Source organism: Dermacentor andersoni, chromosome 2, assembly GCF_023375885.2.
Source record: "Dermacentor andersoni chromosome 2, qqDerAnde1_hic_scaffold, whole genome shotgun sequence".
NCBI lineage: Eukaryota > Metazoa > Arthropoda > Arachnida > Ixodida > Ixodidae > Dermacentor > Dermacentor andersoni.
Window position 1 is genome coordinate 11766725 of NC_092815.1, and position 27442 is coordinate 11794166.

Consider the following 27442-nt stretch of genomic DNA (forward strand, 5'->3'; position numbering starts at 1 on the left):
TATGGTAGGTTGTTCGTGCTCTATTCAGAAAACCTTTTTATGTGCGCGCGGGCGACGCCAACAAGAAGCGAAACGCACGCGCGTACTGGCAGGTGTGCCGTTTGGCTTGCGAACTTGCGGTAGTTGTGGTCGCGTTGTCTGTTCTGGTCTGGCCGCAGGCAGGATCGACCGAAGAAGAGACGAGAGAACATTTTCTGCGCCATTTTGGTCCGCATCTGAGGAGGAAAATCAGAACCAGCTATGGTGAACGTGAAGGAAGTTGCTGACCGGGCCGAGGCCATCATCGCAAGCATGCCGGAAAAGGCGCAGTTAGGTTTCAACTTCATCCAAAGCAGGACTGGCGTCAAGCGGGCCTACATCCTTCTCGGTGTGTTTGGTTTGGTGACTACTTCGCTGCACCGCATTGCTACCGTTCGCTCGCGGCATGTGCACTAATGGCATTAATGCTTTCGCTATTCCTTCTTTGCTCCTGCTTCCGATCGAATATTTTTCTAAGAGTGCCGGGAGATGGCTCTACAACGTGCGAAATAACGCTACGAGGATAGACAAATTGCACCTGTAGCGCGTAGGAAATATAATTCTATGCAGGTTAGTAATGAGGAAGAAAACGGAGGTCTCTCCGGACGGGTTGGCACAATGAGCAGCCGGCGGGTATGACCTTGTGGTTGCCTGTTGTGACTCGCGGCTTTGGAGAGCGCGGTTTGCGTCTAGAATGCACGTGCGGGTCGCACTCCGTGCGCATATCTTACTTAGTGCTAGAAAGCAAGTCAGGTGAAAGGAAAGGTATTGTAATTTGTACAGTAGGCCGCAAGCACGCCTGTTGACCCAGGTCATAGCTATGCCCAGATGCTGCTTTTCTCCATGCCAGCTGTTGATTATATGCAACCACGTGAAGCTCGCTTGAAGGTAGTACAGGGCATGACTTTGCATCGCTGGCAGCTAGCTCACACAGCATTCGATTTACAAGCATTACGAGTCTGTAACGGTACCATGGCGAAAAGCGTATCGTTTTTTTCTTGCACAGTATCATTTTTCTTCTGCTTTGATATGTCGCACACGGGCTTTCCGGTGGGGCTGGATCTGCACCGAACCCATTTTTCTGTTTTATGTATTTTGCTCACGTCTAGCGTATGTAAGATGAGCCATGAAGTCGGCTCGGATAATTTCTCCACGTAGTTTATTACTCAACTGGCAAAAAAGAAAAAGTGCGCAGTGAGTCATGCGAAATGGCACTGCGTTTTTTGTCTCGTGCAATATTTTCCGCTTTCGGCCGCCATGAACTTGCGTACACAGCCGTTTTCCTAAAGGCAGACAATTGCCTGGGAAGTACTGTGCAGACCGCGGGAATGTTACACAAGTTACTTTTTCTTTGTCTGAAGAAACAACTGAATATCTTTTCTTTTTTATTTTATGTTGCGTCTGCTGAAACCTGCACTACACATTTACAGCAAACCACATTTGTAGCTTTCACATTGTGGCACTGTCTGAAATTAACTTAAAGTCTTGCCTGAGAAGAGAGGGGGTTAACTGAGGGGCCCGATTTTATTAATCATGTCATGAGAAGCCAACAAACAGATGCCAAGGACAACATAGGGGAAATTACTTGGACTTACGAACTGAATTAAAGAAATGATTAATAGCAATGAAAGTGGATGAAGAAACAACTTGCTGCAGGTGGGGGAACGATCCCACCTCTTCCACATTACGTGTGCGATGCTCTGAAATCATCATCGCACACATAATGTGAAGACGTGGGATCGTTCCCCACCTGCGGCAAGTTGTTTTTTAATCTGCTTTCATTGCTATTAATTTATCATTTATTTAATTCAGTTAGTAAGTACAAGTAATTTCCCCTATGTTGTCCTTGGCATCTTTGTTTGTTGGCTTCAAATGATAGTTTTTGCCTGTCACTTCTGATGCTTCTTTGCAGTTAACTATCTGGTATTGCTCCATACGCACTGGTTACATAAGCTTTCATGGGCCACAGCAGTTCTATGCTATGGAGTTCATTTTTGCAGTGGGTCGCTCATGGAATGGCAGCAACGCTAGCCTTGCTGCCTAACTGCACATTCATCCATACTTTTGTATTCTGATGCTGTGCCAAGTATCTAACATTTTAATGTTATTTACAAGCCGACATTGTATCTTTTTTTTTTTCACATTTGTATTCGAACATCATCATCATCATTATGATCACAGCACACCTGAATTAACATAGAAATTAAAAGCGGTGCCAATTTTAGTGATTCTGTTTAAATTAATGCACAGGCTATCATTCCGCAAACACGAAGGGGGGGGGGGGAATGTTGCAAATGTATCCTCATTTATTAGTCCTCCGTGCAGAACGGCACTCGGGAGCCATCATTGGCAGGAACTTCATTGTTCACTGATGTATTACAGATTAATTATTATTACGTAATTATAGTTATGTATTACATAGTATTACAGATTTTAATTATGTTCTTTCATAGCTATAAATATTGAAAACTTACTGCTGTTCATATACAAAAGTACCTTTGAGAGCATATCACACAATGTTGAAGAGTGCATTTGATTTTGACATCGCCTCAAGTGTGAAACATTGGCTGACTACATCTTTTTTAAACTTGTATTGAGGCATTATGTTGAAACAGAGGTCAAGTATGTTTTAGAGCAATCCATTGAGCATTAAAGCAGCACTGTGGTCAGTTGCTAAGATGAACATGAGAATGCAATAATAGTTTTGTCATTCCTATTTCATTTTTTTTATGTATCGAATCAATCAACATAGTCTTTATGGTTAAAAGTCTGATTTGGCAAAGGAACAGCTAAAAATTTGTCTTATCCCATGCTTATGACTATCTATAACTCCAACTGGCTTGTTTTGAACCTGGAGTGAACTTTCAATGTCGTGTACTGTTTAAATCTGTTTTGGCTGATGAGGGAGCTATGCACTCCCCTTTCATTTTTTTTTTACTTAAAAGATTTACTACATTTCTTTCACTGGAATCAAAACAAAAGTCACCCTATTATGGTTAAGGCAGGCACGTACCCAGGCCCCCCCCCCCTAAAGTAAGCGCCATACCCCCCACCCCCGCCCTACCCACCCAAGCCACCACTCCTCACACACATTCCTAAAGTGTCGACAAATCAATCTACTTGGCGGTTAACATTTTGCTGCCTTTTACAGCGAAAGCGGTGTATGACTAACTTCCGTAGATTTTTCCGCGTCTGTTAACAGAAAAAATCATCATGTGGGCCAATCCTGGTGATATTGCAAAAAGGGTCCAAGATCAATGGCACATACCCCTGTGGACTCAGGATCCTATAACGCGCCCTTCCAAATTGTCGGTATCGGCCCATGTATGGGGAGTGCTTAATGCCTGGCTCACTTCCGCCGCTGGTCGGCCCGCATTGCACTACCTTCGGGATAGACCCACGTATGGGGAGCGCATAACGCCTGCTACACCTTCGCCGCGGGTCGGCCCGGCATTGCACTACCTTCGGGATGGACCCACGTATGGCGAGCGCTTAATGCCTGCTTCACCTCCGCCACGGGTGGGCCCGGTATTGCTATATCTTTGGGATCAGCCTATGTATGGGGAGTTCTTAATGTCTGCTTCACCTTCACCACGGGTCGGTCCGGAATTGCACTACCTTCGGGATGGACCCATGTATGGGGAGCGCTTAACACCTGCATTACCTCCGCCGTGGGTAGGCCCGGTATTGCTATATCTTCGGGATCAGCCTACATATGGGGAGTTCTTAATGTCTGCTTCACCTTCACCGCGGGTCGGCCCGGAATTGCACTACCTTCGGAATGGACCCACGTATGGGGAGCGCTTAACGCCTGCATCACCTCTCCCGCGGGTGGGCCCGGTATTGCTATATCTTCGGGATCAGCCTATGTATGGGGAGTTCTTAATCTGTGCTTCACCTTCACCGCGGGTCGGTCCGGAATTGCACTACCTTCGGGATGGACCCATGTATGGGGAGCGCTTAACACCTGCATTACCTCCGCCGCGGGTAGGCCCGGTATTGCTATATCTTCGGGATCAGCCTACATATGGGGAGTTCTTAATGTCTGCTTCACCTTCACCGCGGGTCGGCCCGGAATTGCACTACCTTCGGGATGGACCTACGTATGGGGAGCGGTTAACGCCTGCTTCACCTCTGCCGCGGGTCGGCCCGATATTGCAGTATCTTCAGACCGACCAGCAGCGGAGGTGGAACACTTTGCTTTTCATTTGAGAGCTTTGACTGTGATGGAATGGCAGCTTTCGCTGCCATTCCATCTTCACAGAGTGGAATGGTTGTCAATTTTTTCACTCCTTCTGGATGGTGGCAGTTATCGGCATCTCTTGGGATGTGGAGGCCAGTTTTGTCACCGATTCGGTGCCCGCACCATTAACTCGAAATGAATTCAGTTGTCACGATCTGTTGCAGCAGGCATGGCATAGTTTATTGTTTTAATTATAATATTTTTTTTTATTTATAATCCCCAACACAATTTTTATGTCACCATCGATTACGCGCTTTGCTGTCGGTTCGTTAGTTCAACCTTCTTTGTTTAGACTGATGTCAGGGGCCAGGAAGGGGATTCGGTTCATAGTCAGCTGGCCTATATGCTCGTGGAACGAGCTGTGGCCGGAGAAAACACCAGTTGCGTTTAACTTCTCCTTTTGCGTAATTTTCTCGAGGGATGGCTCGTCGCGACGCTGGCAGATCCTCGGAACTATATATTCGCAATATGGGTTAGATAAAGTGGAAAATAATATATTACGAAACAGCGTCCATCATCAGACCCTGCAATAACCGTTCAACCCATAAGCAATATGACTGTCACCCGTTACCTCGTCTGGTTTTTCCCTTATTGTACAGCACTTTTCGTGCAAAATTGGTGACTGGAAACAAGAGTTGCAAGGAAATGAGAAATTAAGCGATCTACTAAGGCAGAAAGCCAAGGCAACAGCCAAACAGGGAGGAAAAGCGAAAATTGTTTGTGAATATATATATTGATCAACATCTTTTTATTTAAAAAGGAAGTAGAGAAAACGCCGCCTGAAGTGGAGAATAATTCTGCGTGTTTTGAATGACGCTTCTACAGTTATCAATCGAGCCGCCTGACATAGCTACTTTCCTGCTGTGCTAATGGTTTTTTTTTTCTAACCTTCCGCGGTCGGCGCAGTACGTCTAGAACTGCAGCATCCTGCGCTCTACGTGGTTGTACGGGTCTGGTGACCACACATCGTTACGTAACTTTCCAAATAACAACATGAGTCGGTTTTGCTGCTTGTTAGAGCAGTAAACGAGGAATCCAAAATAACTGTGATTGTTCCGCAAATATACACTTCTCTATGACTCTTCCAGAGCTAATTAAAAAAACGCCACTAGAAATCTTGATTTTGCACTTTCCCTTGTTAACTTGTTCTTGGCAAGATTCTTCCTGCGCACCTTTCATGCACGAGTCCATTTGATGTGGTTCTTTGTTTGCCAAGTAAAGAAGAGGTGTATCTCACAGGTGTACGTGTGAGACGCACATTATTTCAATTCTCTATTGCGGCTTTACGCATCTTTATGGCAAATGGTGGGCATTATTCACATTTGTACTAGTAAAAGTACCCTCCCCCACATTTGCATAGAAAAGTTACCTTGGGTTGGCCCCCCCCCCCCCCCCCCCGAAAAAAAATCCTGCGTACGTGCCTGGGTGAAGGCATAGCAGGAACAGTATAAAAAAATTGCTGTGGCTTAGCTAAGGTTAAGCCCAGGATGCGAAGCATACTAGCCTTTATTTTAGTTGTTGAACCACTGTTTAGCCTGGTGAACTGCTGTTGCTTGGCTATATTTGGTTCGGCTAGACGAAGAAACAACTCATGCGTTACTCTGCTTATTCCTTTATTTCATACTAGCGCTATACAACTGGCCTCGACGAGAGCGCGCCGCTCTTTTATACAGCTGTTATGACGCCAGTGCCCTAGCGGGAGGAACGGGAGTTAGGCCGCAGCACCGGCTGTGCGACCGCAGGCGAGCGCAAGAGTTGAGCCCGGCTTGCAGCTGTTGTGACGTCAGTGCCCTAGCGGGAGGAGCGGGAGTTAGGCCACAGTACCATCTGTGCGACAGCAGGCGAGCGCACGAGTTGAGCCTCCGCTTTTGCAGCTGTTATGACATCATATGGTAGCTACGCGGCCGCGCGCGGTGCAGCAAGGAAGAGCGTGGTTGTGCGGCTAGTATGCTTCACATAAAAATGGGTGTGTAGTAAGAAAAGGAAAAGAAACAACATATTATAGGGCCAGAAATCTACAGCACACAGTTCTGTACAAAGACAAACTTATTTATTTATTTTATTTGTACATACTGCAACTCTAAGAGGGTCATTGCAAGGGGGGTGGGTACAAACTCAAAGGTACAAAGCACACAGCAAAGCACTGGTATACGAAATATGTTGAAAAATAAAAAAAAGGATAAATACATACATACTTGCATATAAACATAGTATATGATACATGGATATATTGAACATTCCAAATACAGTGCAGTATTTAGAATTTACAATGTTAGACCATCTAGCGCAACAGACGGTCCTTCTGACATGGATATATATAGATATAAAAGACAAACACAAGTCGCACCACACTGAGTTCATCAACAGAGTCACATATACACACGCGTGGCTGGTCATGTGGTCTAGGTTTCATCTACACTAAGCAGTGATGATCCTCAACTAAAGCATGTACCCGCTATTGGGAACAGGTAAAGATTTGGGTGGAAGAAAGAAACATATAAGCAACTACTATAGTTGAAAAGTTAAAGGTGTAATAAAAGTAGAATAGTGTGTAATTGAGAAATAAGGCTAGGTACACATTAAAGGGACATCGAAGAATGAGCAGTAAAAAGCCACTGCATTAGAGAATTTGGAGTATAACCGAATTGGAAGTGAACTGGACATTGAGCAGAGAAGAAGAAAAAAGAAAAAATATGGGAACCATCACTGATTTTTGGCCCATTCCTTATTGTGGGTATGTGCCACTTGATTTATGTCCATCATAATTCTCCATAGTGGGTACACATCATTGGCTCCAAAGAAAAACGACATGTCTGACGATCCTTGGGCCCGACTGCAGGCACAAAGCAATCAGCAAAATAATCAGCAAGCTGCAGCCGGGGCAGGTGCACCTGGGTCTCAGCCTCCACTGCCTTCAACAGGCACTCAAGGGGAGCCACCATTTCCTCAGCAGCCCGTTCAAGAAACAGTGACACAGCAGGCAGCACCTACACAGCAGGGTGCTCCTTTGCAGAATCTTCTGAATGTGCTAGAATCTCAGGCCGCTCCTACACAGCAGGGTGCACCTCTGCAGAATTTTCTAAATGTTCTAGGAGCTCAGGCAGCATCAGGGCACTATGCAGAAACTACCAATGTGCCAAGAAGCCCTGAACTAACGCAAAGCACATGGCAACAGGCGTTGCCTTCCCAGTACGGTGTCCCAGTGGGTGGATATGGCCAGAGCATCCCTATAAATCGATACGAGGCTGAAGGAGCAGCTGCAGCTCTTGTGCTGCGGCAGATTGACGAGAGCCCACCACCAGTAAGGCTTGTGTTTGCGATCCTGGAGCAGTATCTGGGTGTGAACAGAGCTTACATCGGCATGGGTACGCACTATTTTCTCTGCATGTGACTCATTCGCATCAATGTGGTTTGTGCTGCATTGACACATTGTGAAAATCTGGCTGAAATATGCATGAAAAGTTAGAACTCGCATTGTACAAAGGAGCACTAAGATGGTGCCGAGATTGAAGTCAACTAGTTTTGCATTGGTTTTGTTGATAGGCATGGAAAGCAAAATGGGGAGCGACAAACTAAAAAGTTGTACGATTATGATGCGTAATCCTCTTGCATCCCTCATAGGTTTTGATGGTTGTATGTGCTTTCTATACTGCAAGCACTGTATTTACATTTATCACTTTTGGGGTTATCACGTTCGCTGTGTGCCAGCATTGTTTCCCTTCATTCAGCTTTTTTGTGTTGTTTCACAGGGCATGTTTCTGCTTGACCTAGATGGAAGAACATGCACAAAGACTCAATTCAGCTGCTCATCATCCAGATTTTATTTGAGAACTGCAACTAACTGTTTTTCTTTGTTCTTCTCTGACCATTTGGTGTAAAATTATTTTGAAGAGCAAAAGAAACCTAGCTGTCCCCTACTAAAGCACGCATTCTCGTGTTTGGTAATCCGATAAGCATTGTTTAATCCCCTTGTGTGTCGCTTGCATGCTAAGTTATGTTTTCTCTGTGCAGGTGTGGCTGGCCTGTTTGCACTGTACATGATCTTTGGCTACTTTGCCCAGCTGCTGTGTAACCTTGTTGGTTTTGCCATACCTGCTTATGCATCGTAAGTTGTTCATGCTATCTGCGTGCAAAGTGATTTGCAGTGATACCAGCAGCGGTGCCTCTACTTCTGTTTTTATGGACGCGTGAGGACAAGTGCAGAAATAAAGAATCTAAACATACAAATATTCCTGGCCAAACTTACTTTAGCATTAACCCTTTGAGGGTTGATTTTATTCGCCATATGCGACCTCCCAGGGTTGATTTCTTTTATTGCAGATGCCAATTCTTCTGAGGGACCTATTTCGAAAAAAAATTACTGTAATTGTTCTAGGGTGACCGTAAAGGGAGAAAAAATATTTTCCGTTGGTATATATGTACTGTTTGTTCACGAATAACAACAATAAAAAAGAAAAACTTTTGAGAAATAATAAAAATTTGGTGCATTGTTATACAAATAAAGCTTAAAAAATGCGCACATGAGAATATTTCGCAAGTGTCAAATGTTCCTGCTCTTACACTAATATTTACATCCATAGCGTAATCAAACTACGTAGGTGAGCGCACTCAAGAAAACTGTGGTTGTGTGCCTGTCAAAAAAGCAAAACGTGTGACGAACTTCCGCTAATCTTCATCTTATCGCCAACCAGAGGCAATTAGTTTTCGCGAGTCTCCAAAAAAAGAAAAAAGGAAACGGATGCACAGCGGCATCCTTCCTATGTGCACCCCTGTGAGCACTAAACGGGCGAAAAACAGGTGGTCGCCCTTTCGGCTATTGGTAACGAGATGGCCATCAGTTTTGCGAGCGTAAGAAGCCGAAACCGCCTGCGGAACAAAACCCAAACCGCTGCCAGCCTGCGTGCTCGCCAATGCGCGAGCGGTAGTATACAGGTGCGCTGGAGCAAACTAGCTCTAAAACAAACCCTGCAACAAAAACCTAGAGGGGGAGGCACGAGAAAAAAATTCCCTGTATTCCCACATAGTGGCAGCGCATGCTAGAAAAGAAAAAGTTAGGAAATTGGCATGCATTTTAAACGTACAAATGGCACCGTAAATACATGGCATCAACCATTTTGGACTTTCTCGCAGCGCTGTATATTTATGTCATTGACCCTCAAAGGGTTAAAACTCAAGCGCTTGTGTTGTGGTTTGTGTTTCCTTGTCTCTGTCCCAGTCATGCTGTGCCTTTTGAATTACTTTAGCACGTTCACGTTGTTGTGACTTCGGGGTGGAGGACGAAAAATCGGACTCTTTCCGCAGACGAAGGAGAAACGGAAAACTTTATACAATATTTACAGGTACTGGATGATAGCGTACATCTAGCTGCAAGAGCGCATCAGACTGAATGGGCGGCTGGAAGCGACTGTCTCTCCTCACAATGGGCCAGTTCTCACTTTAGTCCTTTTGGCGACCCCTCGTCGGCAGGAACCAGTTTGGCAGGGGCCAACGTCACTCGTGTTGAATTCTTGATTCGTCGCGGAGATGGCTGGGTGCTTCTTGAAGTCCCCCTCGTCGAATTCTTGATTCGTTGCTGAGAAGTGGGAGCTCCCGTCACCTTGCTGACATGCACGTGGTGCACGTATTGTGGCAGCTCCTGTTGCCTCGATGATAGCCACGGGGTGCACATAGTATGGCAGCTCTCGTTGCCTCGATAATACAACAACGATAACCCCGCTGATGGAATGAGTCTCTATCGTAGTGACTGAAACGAGCCATGCTTTTCTCATTAAACGTGGATTTATATTTTTAATTCATCACTAAAGGTCGTGAAAAATTACCTTCGGCACCCCACGTGGCAAAAACATGAAGCTGCATAAGAGGTCCGCCACGTGACATTCTACTAGCATATGTGCTTCCCGGGCTTTTTGTTAGCATTGAAGTGCAGTAAGCTTTTTATTATTATAAGTTTTTTCTGACTTACAATGTGCAGATAAGCCTTCGTTTGTAGTGAGCACAAAAGTGGTGCTGCCTTTGCCTTCGTTTTCAATGAGTTGGCTTGGCTCATCTATCGGCAAACAACGATGACGGGAGCCAGCCAGCCATGATGTAGGCGTGTACTTGGGGAGAAAACGCGATACAAATATAAAATATGTCTGTACAACGAAGCAAACTTATTGCACCAGCTTTTTATTTTCAAAAGTGGTTGAAAAGGTCCACATGTAGGTGGTTAACAGCAGTTACACTCGCTCCTGTGAAAGCAGAACGATGGGCGGCTTTCACAATTTGCGAGGCGAGCTATTGACATCGTTCTCACTTCTCAGTGTTGCTGGAGGAGGGACTCTTACTTTTTTAGAGGCTGCTCAGATCGAAAAATTCTGCTTACTAAATATCCACGCGCTTTTAGAAGTAAGCGCTGCAGATGTAAACACTACCAAGGGTGAGCTTTGCATTGCGCCATAAAAAAATAGGTCCCGAAACATGGCTTGCCAGTGCCTTTAAGGTGCATAGCAGCTGTCCTGCTGGCATCATGATTGCGGTAGTCTGCCTCTTTTCGTGTGCCTTTTGTCCTTAAGCAGCCTTGAGCTGAATGACACTGCTAGCTGGGAAAAGGGGGATGAGGGTACTTTGGTGCAGGCATATCTGCACACTTCTGCCTCTGCTGTTCAGTCTTCTTGCACTCTCCAATCCTCTTATCCTCACTCCATGCCCTCTAATCTCAAGTGTTGAATTATTTATTTTTTATAATTGTTTCTAGCTTCTGTAGCAGAATTGGGAACTCACTAATTTTACAGTGAGCAACATATGCACATGTACATGTGAATATTGAGCACACAGTCTGCACTCATCAATAAGAAAACATAAGCACAATGCAATGCACAGCCGTGGGGTAAGCAAGAAATGAAAATAATAATAATTGAGACAATCTGCTCGAGATAGTTCTTTTCTACTTAGTAAACAATATCAGACAGCATTTTTGAGATGTCAATAGACATACAGTTGACAAGCTGCTGAGGCAATATACAGTGAAGTCTCAGTTGAGTGAACTTCAAGGGACCGAAGGAAATAGTTCGCTTAACTGAAAGTTCACTAAACTGAATATTCACTAGAACAACATAAGACATGGCATACAGAGTCAAAAGTTTGAAGTGCAATTCATGGAGCAAAAGACATGGCATCCATAGGGTTAGAAATGTGTGAAATGGAATTTGTACATATCAATGAAAAACACACCACGTGGGTCGTTTGTGTGCACACGCGGAACCGACGAGACTGGAAAGAAAGAGACAACGACCATGCCACGACTAGCCGGTCGGAAAAAAACACACACCACGTGGTTTGTGGTGTGACAGATCTCCACTTTGCTCTGGCGGCGTTGTAAGCGCCAGCGATGTTACTTTGTTCATGGCCTCCGAGATTACATACTTGCTCGTTTTGTGCAGGCGATCTCGGAGGCCATGCCTCGTTGCTGTTCGTTTTCCGCGCTGCCACTTTGCGCCAAGGGCGCTGTAGCGCCAGCGACGTTACATTGCCGCTGGAGCGGCTGTTTGATGAGGGCGGGCATCGGTTGTGCCTGCAGTGCAGTGCAGTGCAAGCCTTGGTCCTCTGAGCGAGTTCGTTAAACTGAAATATTGACTGTATTGAAATTCGTTCAAGTGAGACATTTTTGCATAGAGTCTATAAGAAAACTGCCGGGAATTTTTAAAAAGTTCGTTATTCTGAAATATTCGATAAACCGACGTTCGTACAACTGAGAGTTTACTGTATTAGGCTTTCAGACTGTGTATGAAAAAAGAATAACAAAATTGCTGGTGCAAATCTGTAATTAGTCGAATGTTTGTTATGCATATTTCTCTTTAGTCAAGCTTGTGGTAACAACCAATATGAAGCTTGTTGTTTGAGAGCTGAAAGGGAATCTTGAGGTGTAAAAATTCTGGTCGCAAACTGAATTGGTTGAGAACCGAAACACAGTTTTCCATGGGAAGCAGTGTGAATGTAGGTAGTCCACTCAGACTCTAGAGATTGAGACTCATATCAACAGAGAGAACACTCATACACTTCTGATGGAAGGGAAAGAGGGTGAGTAGGTGGCAGGCAATTATTAGTTGAACGGAGAGTTGCTCTCAATAAAAGCATTGCCGTCCTCTTCCTCAGTAGAAAGTTCTTTGATAAGGGCCATAATGTCTAGAGATGTTTTAGTAACATCTTTAATATTGTGTTACCACTTTTCTTCCTTTCATGGCTTCCTTCATCCAATAGCATGCGTGCCATAGAGTCCACATCAAAGGAGGACGACACCAAGTGGCTCACTTATTGGGTGGTTTTCGCCTGCTTCTCAGTGGTGGACTTTTTTGCCGACAACATCCTGCGCTACTTCCCCTTCTACTGGCTGGCCAAGGCAAGTGTGTTCTATTGTTGCATTTTCTTCACCGTGATACATATACTACGATGGCTGTATTGACAGTGGGATCACACATGCATTGATGATATTCTATTTGAGATTAAGAGGCAGAGGAGTACTTACCAGGTCATGTGATGCATGGAACAGATAACTAGAGGTCTGTTGGTCAAATGGAATAGATGCCAAAGGAAGGGAGATGCAGTAAATGGCAGCAGGAGATTAGATGGAGCAATGAGATAATGAAATTTAAGAAGTTTGGCTTTTGACACAGGCATGGGTTATTTGCAGTTTTTTGGAGAGCACTTTATTCTTCAGTGGACTTGCAGATTGAGGTCTGGAAAAGGGATCTACCAGTCTAAACTAATCAAATCAATTTTGTTCTCCAGTTTACCTGCTGGATGGTTATGTAAACTGGAGAATAAATGGAGAGGAATGTTTATTTTAAGCGTACCTTTGAAACAACCTTTCAATGCTTTTAGACGTGCTGCTGCTATGCCTTCAACCAAGTTATCAACGTCACAACAAGACAAGGGATAATGGGAGGAATTGGCTTCTGCAGTGAAAGTTACTAAACCCAGGAACTTCGTTTTTGTGTAAAGCTGGATAATTCTTTATTTTTGCAACTCCAACAAAATTTATAAAAATCAAGTTAAGCTCCTATTTCTGCAGAAGTTTGCAGATGTTGAAAAATAATGACCGCTGCCTATGTTTTGTGATGAATTGCTCAAAATATATTAACGGTATTATGAATATAGTACCATATTTACTCGCATAATGGACACACAGTTTTTTCCCCATAAATATGCGCAGAATTGGGGTGTGCGTTCATTATGCAGGGTAAAATTCTGAGTGACTTTCTTTTTCCGCGTCCACCTCTAAAAAAATTTGTTTCGCCCAAAATGCAAACCATTGATTGCGATAGCAAATGTATAGACAGCTACGTGAAGTAAGGATAGTAGTTTCATAGGCCGTATAAACTTGCAAACATCCATTTCAATGCAAACTGAGCAGGGAAAACGCAGCACCAGGTATGAGCCGCCATCGACTCAGCTCCCGACGCAGGACGCAGATTGCTTTGAAGATAGGGTGTGCCATGGCCACGCAATGCGCAGTTGCTGCCGGAGTAAAATGCCCCCCCAGCGTCATGCGCGCGACGAAAGACTGCGTGTTTCCTTCCCTCTTTCCTCCCTTGTACTCGTGAAATTGAGCTGCCATCGTCGGCTCCCCTCAGGCGTGGTTGTGCAATACGCAGTTCCTGCTAGAGTACCACTAGAGTGTACTACGTACGTTGTCGTCTGGCCTTCCCTCCCCTCTGCCCGGGGCCTTTTGTGCGACGAAAGATAGTGTGCGAGATTGAGCCGCGATCGCTGGCTTCCCTTGCACGCTTTCACTCGCACTTACACCATGCGTCACGCGGTGGTGACAACAATGACGGAAAAAGTGCGCCTGGAGCATCCATGTAATTGCTATCGCAATAAATGTAGGAGACATGGTACGATTCGGCGTCGGACACAAACGCACCCGCCAAACGCCACATCAGAAACCGAATCGTACCGTGTGTCTCCTACTTCATGGCAGCAAGTTCAGGGTGGGATCATCATGCGAGAAAAAGAAAAAGAAACACACTTCTTGATCCCGAATGGGAAGAAGCCCTCAAAAGCCCGGACCTCAAATTCCAACTCAAGGCCGTCCAGAGGGTCCAAGAACTGGCGGAGCGCCACCACGTTCCCGTCCCGACTTGGGCGTCGCCTACGGTTTCGGCCCAAGGAGCTCCCCGCGTGCGATCTCCAACGGCTTAAACCTCCTCAGGACCTCAATAAAGTTCTTGACTGACTGACTGACTGACTTCTTGATTGGAAAAGCGGGGGCTGCTTTCATTATGCGAGTACGTTCATTATGCGAGTAAATACGGTATTTGCCTCGTGACTTAAATAAAGACCGGCATAAATAACAATATAATATATTCAGTGCCTGCTGGCCTTGAAGAAAGAAAAAGGAACGTGGCTACTAAGAAAAGCTTCTGGCATTTCTTAGTAGCCACGTTGTGGGGATGCGCGACTCTCACGCATCCCCTGATATGTTGTTTTCCCGCACGGCTCGCGTGGCCTGGCGCCCGCGGCGGTCGGAGTGGTACTAGCGCGGTGCAAGAGATGGCGCGAGTGTCGCGCCGCTGCGGGGGTTACTTGGGTGCGGGAAAGACAAGGCGCTGTCTCTTTGGGTTCGGGAAGCAAGCGGGACGGACGTGCCGTGCCGCGCGTGCGCCGACCCATGCTTCTGGGAGACCGTCTCGCGTGGCCGCCTTGGGATGCGCCACGATTCGCGTGACCGTACACGTGAACGACCAGGCGTTGGGATCCAGCATGGGGCGAACATATTCGCTCGCTATGCGGTCGCGGTGAGTCGGACTTCTAGATTTGTCGCGCGCCCATCGGCATGTTTTGTGGATACCAACTCGGCTAGCAGGCATTGATCTATGAAAGGTGCAATAAATGCCCTTGTGATTGTTTGCACTACTGTGTTGTCGTTCCTTTGTCCCAAGAGTACGGCGGAGAACCCCATATCTCCCACAACGTTTACATGAATACGACATTGGTGCATTACCTTGCATTTCCTGCACATTGCATACATGTAAACGGTGGTAATGCACTATAAAGCAAATTAATGCTGCACTGCCCTACAGTGCTAGTTCTGTAGCTGTGAAGTATTAGATATGTTTACCCAACTACGTTAGTTTAATAAAGTGGGGCTGATTTGTCTAGTTGGTCTTTCATTAATTTCATTGCAAGAGCGTGTATTGGGAACCAGTAAAAAGGTATGACAACAGGTGAGGACGAAAGGACCAACAACAGGTTAGTACGAAAGGACCAACAGGTCTAGGATGGACACAGAAATGTTCCTAATGCAAATGGTAATGTACGTCAACTAGGTTTCGTAATAAAAAGAAAAGCATCACACCTCCTTTGAAGCATCCCCGTGTGCACTACTTCTTGCAGTTTTCTCCTTTCTTAAAGATGGACAGAGAACAAAGTAGAGAAGTGATTGCCAAATCTGTCTCTATACAGTCGAGCCCGGCTATATCGAACTCGCAAGAAATGCCTATCATTTCGAGATAGAGCATAATTCAATATAAGCCTGCTGAAGAATAGGATGTCATAAAAGCACATACCATTTATAAAATCACTTTATTGATGAAACTACCTTAGTTTCCATGAAATAGTCCGATATTTTCTTCAGCTTGGGTAATTTCGCTACCTGCGACGGACGCACTTCTCCACATTGTCTAAGGAGTTAGAGAGCAGCGGAGGCCGCAACTTTCCGCATTTGCTCAGAAGCACTGGACTAGTGCAAGTGCACTAATCACCTCGGAGGATGTGGGCAAAGGACCGTCGTTGCTTTCCTCATTGTGTCTACTTTCACTTGTGCTCTGTGCGATGTCGGCAATGTCTTCATTTTCAGGCTCTCCCGTGGTCGCAACACCATTATCTGCACTCAAAAACTCGTCGACCGTTGATTTGTCAAGAGCTTCTGGAAATTCTGACAGCTCGCTCCAAACTTCAGCAACACCGGCAACGGCTTCGTCGCATTCATGACAATTTGCAGTCATCACAGAGCACGCGGAAGCTGCCATGTCTGAAGCAATTTCGGTTGAACCACTTGTACAGGGCTGTGTGTACGTGTCGGGCGCCACAGGCACCGGGTCGTGAGTTTGGCCGCTTTAGCCTTAATCTCCCCCTTACCCCCTTATTCTTGAAGATTGCACTGAGAGTGCTCCTCGGAATCTTGCAGATTGTGGGGACATCCGACTTCTCACCGCGTTTGACCCAATTTATGATTTCGAGCTTCACGATGAAAGGCGAATTCTGCCACTTCATCACGGAAACACTGCAGGAGAAGGCCCACAAGGCACAAACACAATGAATTAGAAAAGCAGCGAGACAACTTGCACTTGTGGCATCTTGCACAGCGAGGACACAATCACCTCTGGTTGGCTGTCTGAGCAAGTGCTGCGGGCGGGCCAGGATCATTTTTTGCTGGGGGGTGTCGGTGGCTCGCCCGAGGCAGTGCAGTCACGGTTGGGGGAGCGGTTGGATGGGGCCGCGCCACTGGGTTTTCCCGCTACTGCGAGGGAAAGCCAACTTCTGGGGACACTTTTCCGCTGCTTGAAGTTCGGTATATCGGGAGTCAGCTGCTATTTTTGTTCGATGTAAGCGGAATTTTTGCTATATATAGTTAATGTAACTACACCACTTTGAGAAATTGTTCTATATATATAGAATAATTCGATGTAAACGGGTTCGATATCGTCGGGTTTGGCTGTACAAATAAATAAATTCTTCGTTATTTGGGGATTTAGCAGGTACCAATATGGGCCTGCCCAAGCCAAAAGATGGCTTGCGGGGCAGTGCCTGGCAGAAAGAGACAAGTCAGACCATACATCACTGTCGGTTTACATCACAAAAATTACTGGACTAAGCAGGAAGAAAAGGAAAATAAAATCAAGCGTACAAATAAAAAATAACAGACTTTACATCTTTTGGACTGCCTAAAGAGAACACACTAATTGGGAGGTCATTCAGAACGCTTGGAACATAGAAAGCATGAACACGTTCCCCATACCTAGGCCGCACTCTGGGCAAAATGAAATGATCTCTTGGATGCAGTGTTCGAGCAGGGATATATGGGACGCAAAATTCATTATTCCACAGATATGTGAGAATAACACTTTCTTTAAATAACAACTTGAACAAAGGCATACGTGAACAAAGAAACAGTCTAGAATTGTTGGGAATTGGAACACCACACATCATGGCACGAATTATAGATTTTAGTAATCAGTGAACCTTGTTGCGCCAAAACACTGAACAAAAGTAAAAAGAACAAATTCCATAGCGCAGTACACTGTATCCTAATGCACAGGCTATCATTTTCCTTAAATAAATTGGGCATAATGCTCTGGTAGAGTTTAGCAAACACGTTATTTTGTGCAGCCGCCCACAAACGTTCGCCAAATGATTGGTCCATGACATGCTGGAATCAAAATGAAAACCCAGATATTTGACACTTGACATGTATGGAATAGGAGAGCAGGTGCAGTTATTACGCTGAGGAGAATGAAGAAACAAAGGAATGATGACAGGAATACGTTTAAGGGGATTGTGCAAACATACAAGCTTAGTTTTATTTTGATTGATAGAAATTAAGTTATTACAATACCAACTCATGACATTTACACAACAATTTGTAATTCAGCTACGGCTGGATCATAATTAGCATGACAGTATACTAGAAGTGTGTCGTCAGCGTACTGAAAAACTCGGCAATGAAGAATTTATTGAGTGAGATCGTTAACATATAAGTTAAATAAATGTTGTGCTAAAATCGATCCCTGAGGAACTCCACTGGGCAACTGTGTGGGCCTACTTTTAATATTCCCGATTACTACAACTTCAGATCAACCATGCAAATAATTCTTAAGGAAACATAAGAAAGGCCCTCAGAAGCCATAGCTATGAAGTTTACAAAGTAGAACATCATGGTTCATGGAATCAGAAGCTTTTCATACATCTAAAAACAATGCGCAAGCAAATTCGCTGCTTTTAAGAGCATTATTAAGGAAATCAGTTAGTTAATCTAACGTTAACCTAGTGCCGCGCCCGGAGGTAAATACATGTTGGTTGGGCGATAGGAGAATATGTGCATCAATGAAGCTTTGCATTACATTTAAAATATGCTTTTCAAGTATCAGTGTAACGCTCGAAAGTATCGAAATAGGTGTGTAGTTTGTGACAGAATTAACCTGTCCGCTTTTGAAAAGGGGAACTACAAGAGCCTCCTTGAGGTCAGGTGGCATGATTTGTGTTGCTATAATGTCGTTTATGATTGCTAACAGAACACTCTTCAAGGCCTCAAAGTTTCTGCGAAGAACGTCCGCAGACACACTATTTAAACCCCTTGACTTGCACTGTTTGAAGCTGAGAAGGTTGCAACGAATATCATCTTCAGTGCACTCTGGCAGAAAGGCAGACTCGGCTATTGATTGGCGGTACAAGATGACTGGTCGTATTACCAGATAAGTTTGTTGCAGCAGACGAGAAAAAATTATTAAATTGATCTGCTAAAATAGATGGAGGTCCAAAATTTTTAGCAATAGTTTCGTACACACATTTATGGGGACGACCCCTGAATTTGTTAGCAACAGACCAAGCCTTAGTTGTATTGTTCCTAGATTCAGAAAATTTATTTTGGAGGTGTTTTCGTCTTCCAGCTCTAAGCACAGCAGTAACTCAATCGCGAGCCATTTTATAAGCTGCACGAAGAAAGTTATTTTTAGGGGAACGATGATAATGCGCCCAAGCTGACTCTTTTTCTGCTATTGCGGATAAAAGATGTTTTTGTTCATGTGGTTCTCTAACTGTATTAATAATGCCTGACAACGAGGATTTGTAGAGATGATTTTGGAAGACAAGGTACAGTGCATAAAGGACAAAAGATGGTGACACACAACACGGGTGCCGTCTTTCACCGTCCTTAATCCTTTGTGCATCTTGGCGCTATTTGGCCATACGTGGTCCTTGTGGCACTACGCACTATACATCATCATCATCATCCTTTGTGTGCCGTTTCTAGTCTTTTGAAGATGTACCAACTCGCCCAGCTCTCAATTTTTCTTTTAGAGATGAGTTTGTCACATCATTTCTGAGCAGCTCTCTTTGCCATTACATGTACTCGTTAGTGATTTTACTTTAAAGGGCCCCTCACCAAGTCTGGCCATTTTGAGCTGACAAGAGCAGTGCATACAATGCATGCTAACAATCGTGTCTGCTAAGTATTATATCCCTATGCGCCACGGAGAAAGCTTAAATTTCAAATCCAACGCCGTTTACCCTTCTCCTTGCGGAGGCCACGCTCCCAGCTGTAGAATCGGACGTATGTCATGCATGTGCACCTACGTACATGGCAGTGCTGTCACTCATAGTGACACATGACTTCGAGAATTAGTCAAGGCAATAGCAGTTATTTGTTTGATTGGTTGGTTGCTTAAACAGACGAATTAAAGTTTGGAGAAATAATAAAACCTACAAACCGAATGCCTGCATGCTTTTGTTTAATTCGTACTGTACCAAGAGAGATGTACTTCCGTTTCGTCTGCTTGTTCCCATGTCGTGTAGTCACGTATACAGAGAACGAAACTATGTTATTTTCTACTGTGTTCCAGCATGAGATTATGCTCTGTGATCCGTATGTGTCTGCCTCAGTATTCGTGTAGCACTGAGTTATACCGCTAGTCAGGCGTTCTCCTGCGCTGCACACAAAATCAGGCGCTGAGTGAAATGAGACAAACGCAACAGCTCGCAAAAGTGTGTGGTGCAAAAAAAAAACACACCCTACAACAACAACAAAAAGAAGGAAAAGAAAAGAAGGTGGCAGGGTCCGTGACGATGCATCACGCGGTCCCCCAGCTCTGCTGTGGGAGAATGCAGGGAAGGAAATTACCTTGTCGAGGCTAGATGGGACAAGTGGCGAAGGGAGTGTCTATATTGGTAGTGGTGCTCGCCTCTGAAAATCATTGGTTTGCAGCACTGAAAAATTTCTGCCTCGACTATTATTGAACCAATTTGAAAAATTGTTGGGGTAGAATGTTCCCTAGAGGTCACGGAACAACTTCCAGTGTATAACCAATATTTGCTATGTGGCCTGGTGAGGGGGCCCCTCACCAGACAACTGCCTGACACCAGTTGTCTGGCAGCCTGGTGTCAGGCTGCCAGACAACTAAATTGTCAATTGTCTCCCCGGTTTTCTTCTTCGGCATTCACCTTTGCTACAATCGCCTTCCGAGGGAAAAGGAGCCATCATGGTGATTCCGAGAGGAAGACAGGATGATGGGGTCATAATTTGGTTTTAGGTGCTGCATGTGGACTGTTTCACAACGATGACAGAGTTGGCTTGTAGGCAGTGTGATGTGTTCAGTGGGGCATAGCTCACAGGTGATGTTTACGCAATAACAACCTGACAGGAAAGAGCATCACTCACAACTAAGTTTATGTAGAGAAGACCGGCACACTTTCTAAAGAAGGTCCTGGTGTGTGCAAACCGAAATCAGACCAGGTAGCAATGGAAATGAATTATCTGCCAGTAGAAAATGTTTGCATCCCAAGGTTTGGCAGCCTGTCTGTGCAGCTGTTGGTAGCTCCATTACTGTGTTTGCAGCAACTGTGTGGAGTGCACAAAAAGGATGCTAAAGTGTGAGTATGAGCAGTAAGGGCTGTTCTAGCAGCTGGCACAGAGTGAAACTAGATGCTAACAAAAAGGAGGCAGTGCATATGTTTAGAAAGTGTCAAGCTATGCAAAACTGTCGTTATATATGTGTCCGCCATTTCTGAACACTAGTTTCTTAGTCTGTTTTTGTGCACGTCACCATGGCACTGACCGAGACACTTCACCTGCTCTGCTGGCACCCTTGTGTCAAAGTACATTTACATTTCACTTTGTGTCCTCTAATTTGACTTGTTGCTTGAATTGCACAAGCAGTGCACCTCAGAAAAAGCGCAGACAAGCCACTTGCTGCTGCAAGTTTTTCGTCTGTGCATATCTAAAAACTTTAGGCCTTCAGTAGGTCGCACTCGCTGCTGACTGTTGTTGCACTGACATTCTCTTGAAATCAATTGGAAGAGCCCTTGAAATAGCAGGGTAGCTTGTGGTATCGCTTGTCTTGTGTGAACCTCGTGTGCATGCAGGAATGATCATAACCCAAAGACGACCCGCCATGGTGGCTCAGTGGCTGAGGCATCACATAGCTGAGCGTGAGATCACAGGTTCAATTTCTGGCTGCGGTGGCCACATAGGACCAAAGGCAAAAATACTTGTGTATCGTGCTTTGGCTGCACATTAAAGAACTTCATATGATCAAAATAATCCTGAGCCCTCTGGTATGGCACCCCTTGTAACTCTATGGCGCCCCCTTGTAGTTTCCGGACATAAAATTGGAGAATCTAACTTGAAGAAGAATAAAAAAAGGGAGTTGACGCACCCTTTTTGCTAGTGCGGCCGTGACTGCACATGGATATCAGTGGGGATGAGCATATAAGCATCCTGCGCCCTCTATTTTAGAGGTAATGTGCTGTCTGTGCAAAGACTGGGTGAGCTGAGATGGCGTGGCATAGTGTGCTGTCTTCCCATGCATCTAACGTATTTACTCGCATAATGATCGCACCCCTGAATTTTGTCGTCAAAATTTGATTTTTTTTCATTTCCCATGTAATGATCGCACCCCGAACTTGCCACAGCAATATGTTGTGTGCCAAGCCTAGCTAAAGATCGTGCTTACCATCTGTCGAATGCTGTTAAATGCTACGCGAGCGACTCTTCCAAGACGTACCAAGCGGTCTGCATGCGCCAAACATCCTTAAGCAGATGCCCCATTTCATTCCTTTCATCACTTTCCGCACTTCCATGAAAAGAAAGCTACAACCAAACTTGCCCTGGCTTTATTATTTGTAGGCTTTATAACAGTTCTAGTCAACAACAACAACAAAAAAGGTGCTTTTTGATTCTTCTCATCTGCACTCGTGGGCACGCAACAAATTGCGAGTGGCAATGAGTAGCCACGTTTACACTGATATGTTAAAGTGTACCCTATTCATACGACGACACTTGTAACACAGCTAAGATATTCGCCCACCCATAGCGGAGGCGTGGCGTATTAAGATTGTAGTGAAGACAAATGCCGCAGTTTCCGCAGCGTGCCTGCCGTGGGTTACTGTCACTGGCAGCTAAGCGCGCCCATCTCTGTTTCTGTCCCCTCAAAGCGGTCATGGCTACGTTATTGCCACAAACTTGCCGATAGTAACAATATTATTCATTACTGATATGGAAGAAACTGTTTCACTGCGCTTAACATACTCACAAGAAGAAAAAAAAAATTGTGTTTGGCACGTTCGGCTTGCTCCGCCGGCTGCCATTCTTGTTTTGGTGTCCCGCACTGTTACAGCGGCAGCCGCCTATTTGTTGACCTGTTGTCATCCTGCAGCAAACGAGGGATGACAAAAAAAGTTTTGTTTTCACGGGAAAGTTATGTCGCATTATGATTGCACCCCTGAATTTGCGTCAGTATATTTGGACAAAAAAGTGTGATCATTGTGCGAGTAAATACGGTAGTGCTGGAGGTTGCACAATCTTGACTTCTAGAGATGCATTGAAGCAAGAGGCAAATGAAACATTCGCTACCCGCTGCAAGGAGTTTTCTTGATTGCATTGTCTCACTGTGGTTTACACTATCAGCTATTGGGGTGGACATGAAATCATGGCTGATGTCGTTTTGTACAGCCGATGTGAAAAAAATAATTGAGACGGCACAAAAATGTCGCCGACTCTCAAATTCAACAAAATGAATATTTTTTGTTCTCATTCATATTTGCTTTTTTCAATTGCCTGATAATTAGAAAATTTTGTGACTCCTTCCACGTAAAAGAAATCAATCAGTGACTACTGATTTACATAAAAAGTCGAATCTCAATACGAAATTTTGATGTAACGAAGTAGATTCCCAGTTCATTATGTCGAGGTTTAACTGTATATATATTCAGACAAGGTTGTGCAAGTATACATGACAGGTTTGATTTGGCCGACCACCGGATAAATTTGATAGGATTTCTTTTGTATTGAAAAGTGGCACATACTCAAGGACTCGAGTTGTGGACAAAGAGGTTCATTGAAGAGTGACACATACCCAGTGACCCAAGTTTGCTTGAAAAAGGCTCATTGAAGAGCACTGCATACAAAGTGTTGCATACGTAGTGACCCAAGTTGGTCTAACGATTGGTTTCGAACACGGAAAAAATTGGTTTATGGCAGCTTGAGTGGCCCCGTCACCCAAAAACAGAATAAAAGCATGAAGTGCATTTGTCTGTGAAGTGGCTTGGTGTTGGCACAGCAACTCTTTTCATCTCTGCATATTTAAATAAATGCATCCCATCGTAACATTATTTTAATTGTGCACATGGGCTGTGATCCTCACCATATTAAATGCTGAAGACTGAGCCATTGATCAATGCTAAACCATTGATCTAGGGTGTGCACACTGCCATTCATTGAAGGGATGCAGAGGAGCAGCTGTAAATTTATCTCCAGTGCAGCTCTGGCGTTGTATGTCGTGATACAGGGGAAGAAGAAGCTGCAGAAACACTAATAGAAAGGCAGAAGTAAACTCTGTGTTTGTGTCTCGTACCCATTCTGCTCTTGTGAGACAATGACATTGATAGTCTCCAGCCCTCACCCAAGTGTGTGAGCCAATTGAAGGCTCTCGTTTGTGCACCGATATGTGAGGAGAGCAATTCTCTGAGAAAGTCCTCGCCCATTGTCTGCCACTAATCTTTCTGTTATTTTTCCATTCAGTGCGAATAATGCACTGTGGGATCAGTGGCAGACAGTAAAGGGAAATGCAGCCTCTTCTTGTTTGTGATTGGCTAATGTGACCTGCTGGTATTGCTGCACAACTGAAGCTAGTGAAATAGAGTATTATATGTATCCCTATATTCATGCTGAGTAAAAGGTGTATTCTCAAGTTTTCAAGCGAATGTATTTCTCATTAAGCCTTTTTGCTCTAAGTTGTCGTACCATAAAGTTGTTCGGATAGTCACTGATGTTACTGTTTGGAAATGGGATAAGGAGAAATGGCTACTTCATGTGTGGAAATTTGAAAACATTTCAGTTTCTGTTGATGGGCTTGACCACTGCTGCTTTTTTAATAATTTGTGCAACATTTCAGATCATCTTTCTTGTGTACTGCTTTGCTCCTATACACCCGAATGGATCTTATCACATCTACCAGAAGTTCATCCGTCCCATCTTCTTGCGCAATGAGACCACCGTCGACAAACTGGCTGCAGATGCTGGTGCTGGCATCCGAAGTGCTCTGCGTAAGTGCCCTTTACTGCTTCACAATGTGTGCACATAATGTGCTTCTTTGTACTGGCATTCATATTGTAGCACTTTTGTTGCAAGCTCTGTTGCAAGGATGCAAAGGAATAGCAATCCAACGTCAATGTCCATCGTGGTTTGGAGGCCCTACTTCTCAACGCTAGGTTGTGGGTTCAACTCTACCTACTGTGGCTGCTTACTACTTGTGGTGGAGTGCAAAAACACTTGTCATGAAGGCTGAGTACATGTTGAAGAAAACCTCAGGTGGTCCACATCCAGTCCTGCACTACCAACATTTTTATCTGCCGAGCGTAGTCCTGGTCCGCAGAAAACCACATCACTCAGTCATTGTGCATTGTCTCATGATTTGCCTCATGCAGCTGCGTTAATATGGTTCATCTGGTTTGTGGCATAAGGGAAGGAATGTGGTGGCGGGCATTGCTACGTCTTTCCATGAACTGAACTGTTGGGAAATGTCTGAAAACCATGCGTAAGCTGGTTCTCCCATGGTTCATTCGACATGTCAGCAGGCTGACTGCCTGGTATCATGCTTTTTGTCCCATTTTCTATGCAAATTGTTGGCCATGATAGTTAGTTAAAGGGCCCCTCACCAGGTCTGGCCATATTGAGATGACAAGTGCAGAGCATACATTGGGCGATAACAATCGTGTCTGCAAAGTATTGCATCGCTACGTGCCGCAGAAAGATCTGAAATTTCAATCCAAACGCCGTTTCCCTCTTCACTCGCGGCTGCCGCGCTCCAAGCCGGACGGTGATGTATCGTGCCTCTGCGCCTACATAATCATGTCCGCAGTGTGACGTCGCTCGTGGTGACACGTGACTTCGAGAATTATTCAAGACAAAATTTGTTATCAGTGTGATCTGTTGCTTGAATTGACGAATTGAAGTTTAGAGAAATAATAAAACACACAAATGGAATGTCTGTGTGCTTTTTTGTTTTACTTCACACCCGAGCAAGAGAGATGTACTGCCGCTTCGTCTGCTTATTCCCACGGTCGTGTGGTCAGATGCGCAGGTACCGAAACTATGCCATTTTCTACCGTGTTCAAGCGCATGATCACGCTCTGCGATCCGCTTGTTTTGCCTCAGTAATCGTGTAGTACTGAATTATACCGCGAGTCATATTTTCTTGTGTACAGCGCACAAAATCTCGCGCTGTCCGATACGATAACAGCCCGCGTGCAACACTGCCAGCAGAAATGTGCATCGCTGAAAAAAAAAAAAAAACTGAAGGCAGGGCTCGTGACGTGTGTGTTTCCCGATCCTCGAGGCCCGGCATGGGAGAACGCAAGGAAGGAATTTCGCTTGCGAAGGCTAGACAGGGCGAGTGGAGAGAGCGTCTTGCTTGGCAGTGGAGCCCGCCTGCTGAAATCATGGGTTTGTGGCACTGAAATAGTTCTATCTCGGCTATTAATGAGCCGATTTGAGAAATTTTTGCGGCAGAACACTCCCTAGAGGACACGTAACCACGTCCAGTGTATAACGAAAATTGATTATGGGGCCTAGTGAGGTGCCCTTTAAGCATGACAGAAGTCTATAACTGCTTACATGTTTCTAAACATCCCATGAATGTGAACAGAATGCATGCAGTGTGGGTACTGACCAGTACATTAAAGTCAGACGTTGAAGTAACGAATAATGAACAGACATATAACAGAGTAAGTCCTCAAATTTTTCTGTATTGAATATATGCTTATAACACGTAGGATATAATGAAGGTCACATGCTGCTTTGTTATAACAATGTTTGACACTTGGCACACCTTGCTGTTGCGGCCAGTAAGGCATGGAGGGCTACATTCATAGTCGTCTAGTAGAATTGCGGGAGCTAAATAAGTGCCAAGTGAGAGCCTGATCTTGCATTTAGCCTTTGTATGCAAACAAGGAGAAAGAAATAAGAGCACCACTCCTGCCAACTATCAGCATGGCATAAACCTACCTGCATGTCCTGTAAAAAGCAAAATGGTCTTATAACAAATTAATGCTGGGCTGGTTCTCCCATGGTTCATTCAACATTGTCAGAGACAAGCTTTTGACAACGTGTTAGAAGCATCTTGCGTTTTTTTTTTTTTTTTGCCTTGCAGAAAAAGCTGCTTCCGCTGCGAAGAACGAGTGAATCTGTGCTGCGAGCACCCCTCTCCTGTGTCATGCATGGCGGCCACAGCATTTGAGCTTTCAGTGGCCAGCCTCTGGTGGCAGGTGGCACCCAGCATTGTCACCCCTAATGTACACTCAGGCATATGTTTTATTAAAAATATGCTTTGCCATTCCACTTGTTCTCCTGATGCGCACAGCCCTATGTTGAGATGGCAATAAAATATGTATGCTAGCAGTATTGTTTCAAGTGCTACCACAGAGGGCCGGGTTAGGTGTGTAGTGCCTCTAACCTTACAGTTGTACAATCGTGTGTCTGTAATTGTGCGCGCCTTTAAATTTCTCCATAACAAGTCTATCTCATCATGCTGTACCATTTGCATGACAATATGCTTGCTGAACGAAGTTATCCTTTATTTCATGAAACAGATTAAAGTTAACCCTCTGTTGCATAAAGCAAAATTGCACATGCAAACTGTGGTTACTTTTAGTTTTCTATCAATGTGCATCCAGAAAAAGCCAAGAAAGTGTGTCTTTCTGTGCTATGAAGCATTTGTTTCAAAATATGCACAATGTTTACTATAGTGGACATCTTCACCAGCTCCAGTGAGTGTACGTGTCAGCAGTTGTCATTTGCTCCAACAGGCAAAATTCGTGCCACCACATTAAAGGTATCCTGAACCAATTTTGATCGATTGAGTCGTTAGGGTTGGCCCTTCTGATCATTAAGGGATGCATTTCAGCGGTCTACGTAAAGTGTGTAATTTATTA

The 27442-nt window shown here is 44.7% G+C and overlaps 1 protein-coding gene across 2 annotated transcripts; it reads left to right on the forward strand.

Annotated features, from left to right (window-relative positions):
• LOC126542987 (receptor expression-enhancing protein 5-like) lies at positions 1-26849 on the forward strand. Of its 2 annotated transcripts, none has more exons than XM_050190129.3 (5): positions 1-367; positions 8273-8366; positions 12500-12638; positions 24406-24556; positions 26662-26849. In XM_050190129.3, the coding sequence occupies exons 1-5, from the start codon at positions 241-243 to the stop codon at positions 26691-26693; spliced, it is 543 nt and encodes a 180-aa protein (XP_050046086.2). In that variant the 5' UTR covers positions 1-240; the 3' UTR covers positions 26694-26849. The 2 variants fall into 2 exon arrangements, with proteins under 2 accessions (XP_050046086.2, XP_054933512.1); XM_055077537.2 differs by lacking the exon at positions 1-367 and adding an exon at positions 6094-7626.
• The last annotated feature ends 593 nt before the right edge of the window (positions 26850-27442 follow it).

Bases quoted from the DNA above. Each gene is read 5' to 3' on its own strand.
- LOC126542987 (XM_055077537.2), top strand. From the start codon at position 7,014: ATGTCCATCATAATTCTCCATAGTGGGTACACATCATTGGCTCCAAAG. The intron at 8,367-12,499 runs GTAAGTTGTTCA...TTCATCCAATAG, and splicing joins GCCATACCTGCTTATGCATC to CATGCGTGCCATAGAGTCCA. The intron at 12,639-24,405 runs GCAAGTGTGTTC...GCAACATTTCAG, and splicing joins CCTTCTACTGGCTGGCCAAG to ATCATCTTTCTTGTGTACTG.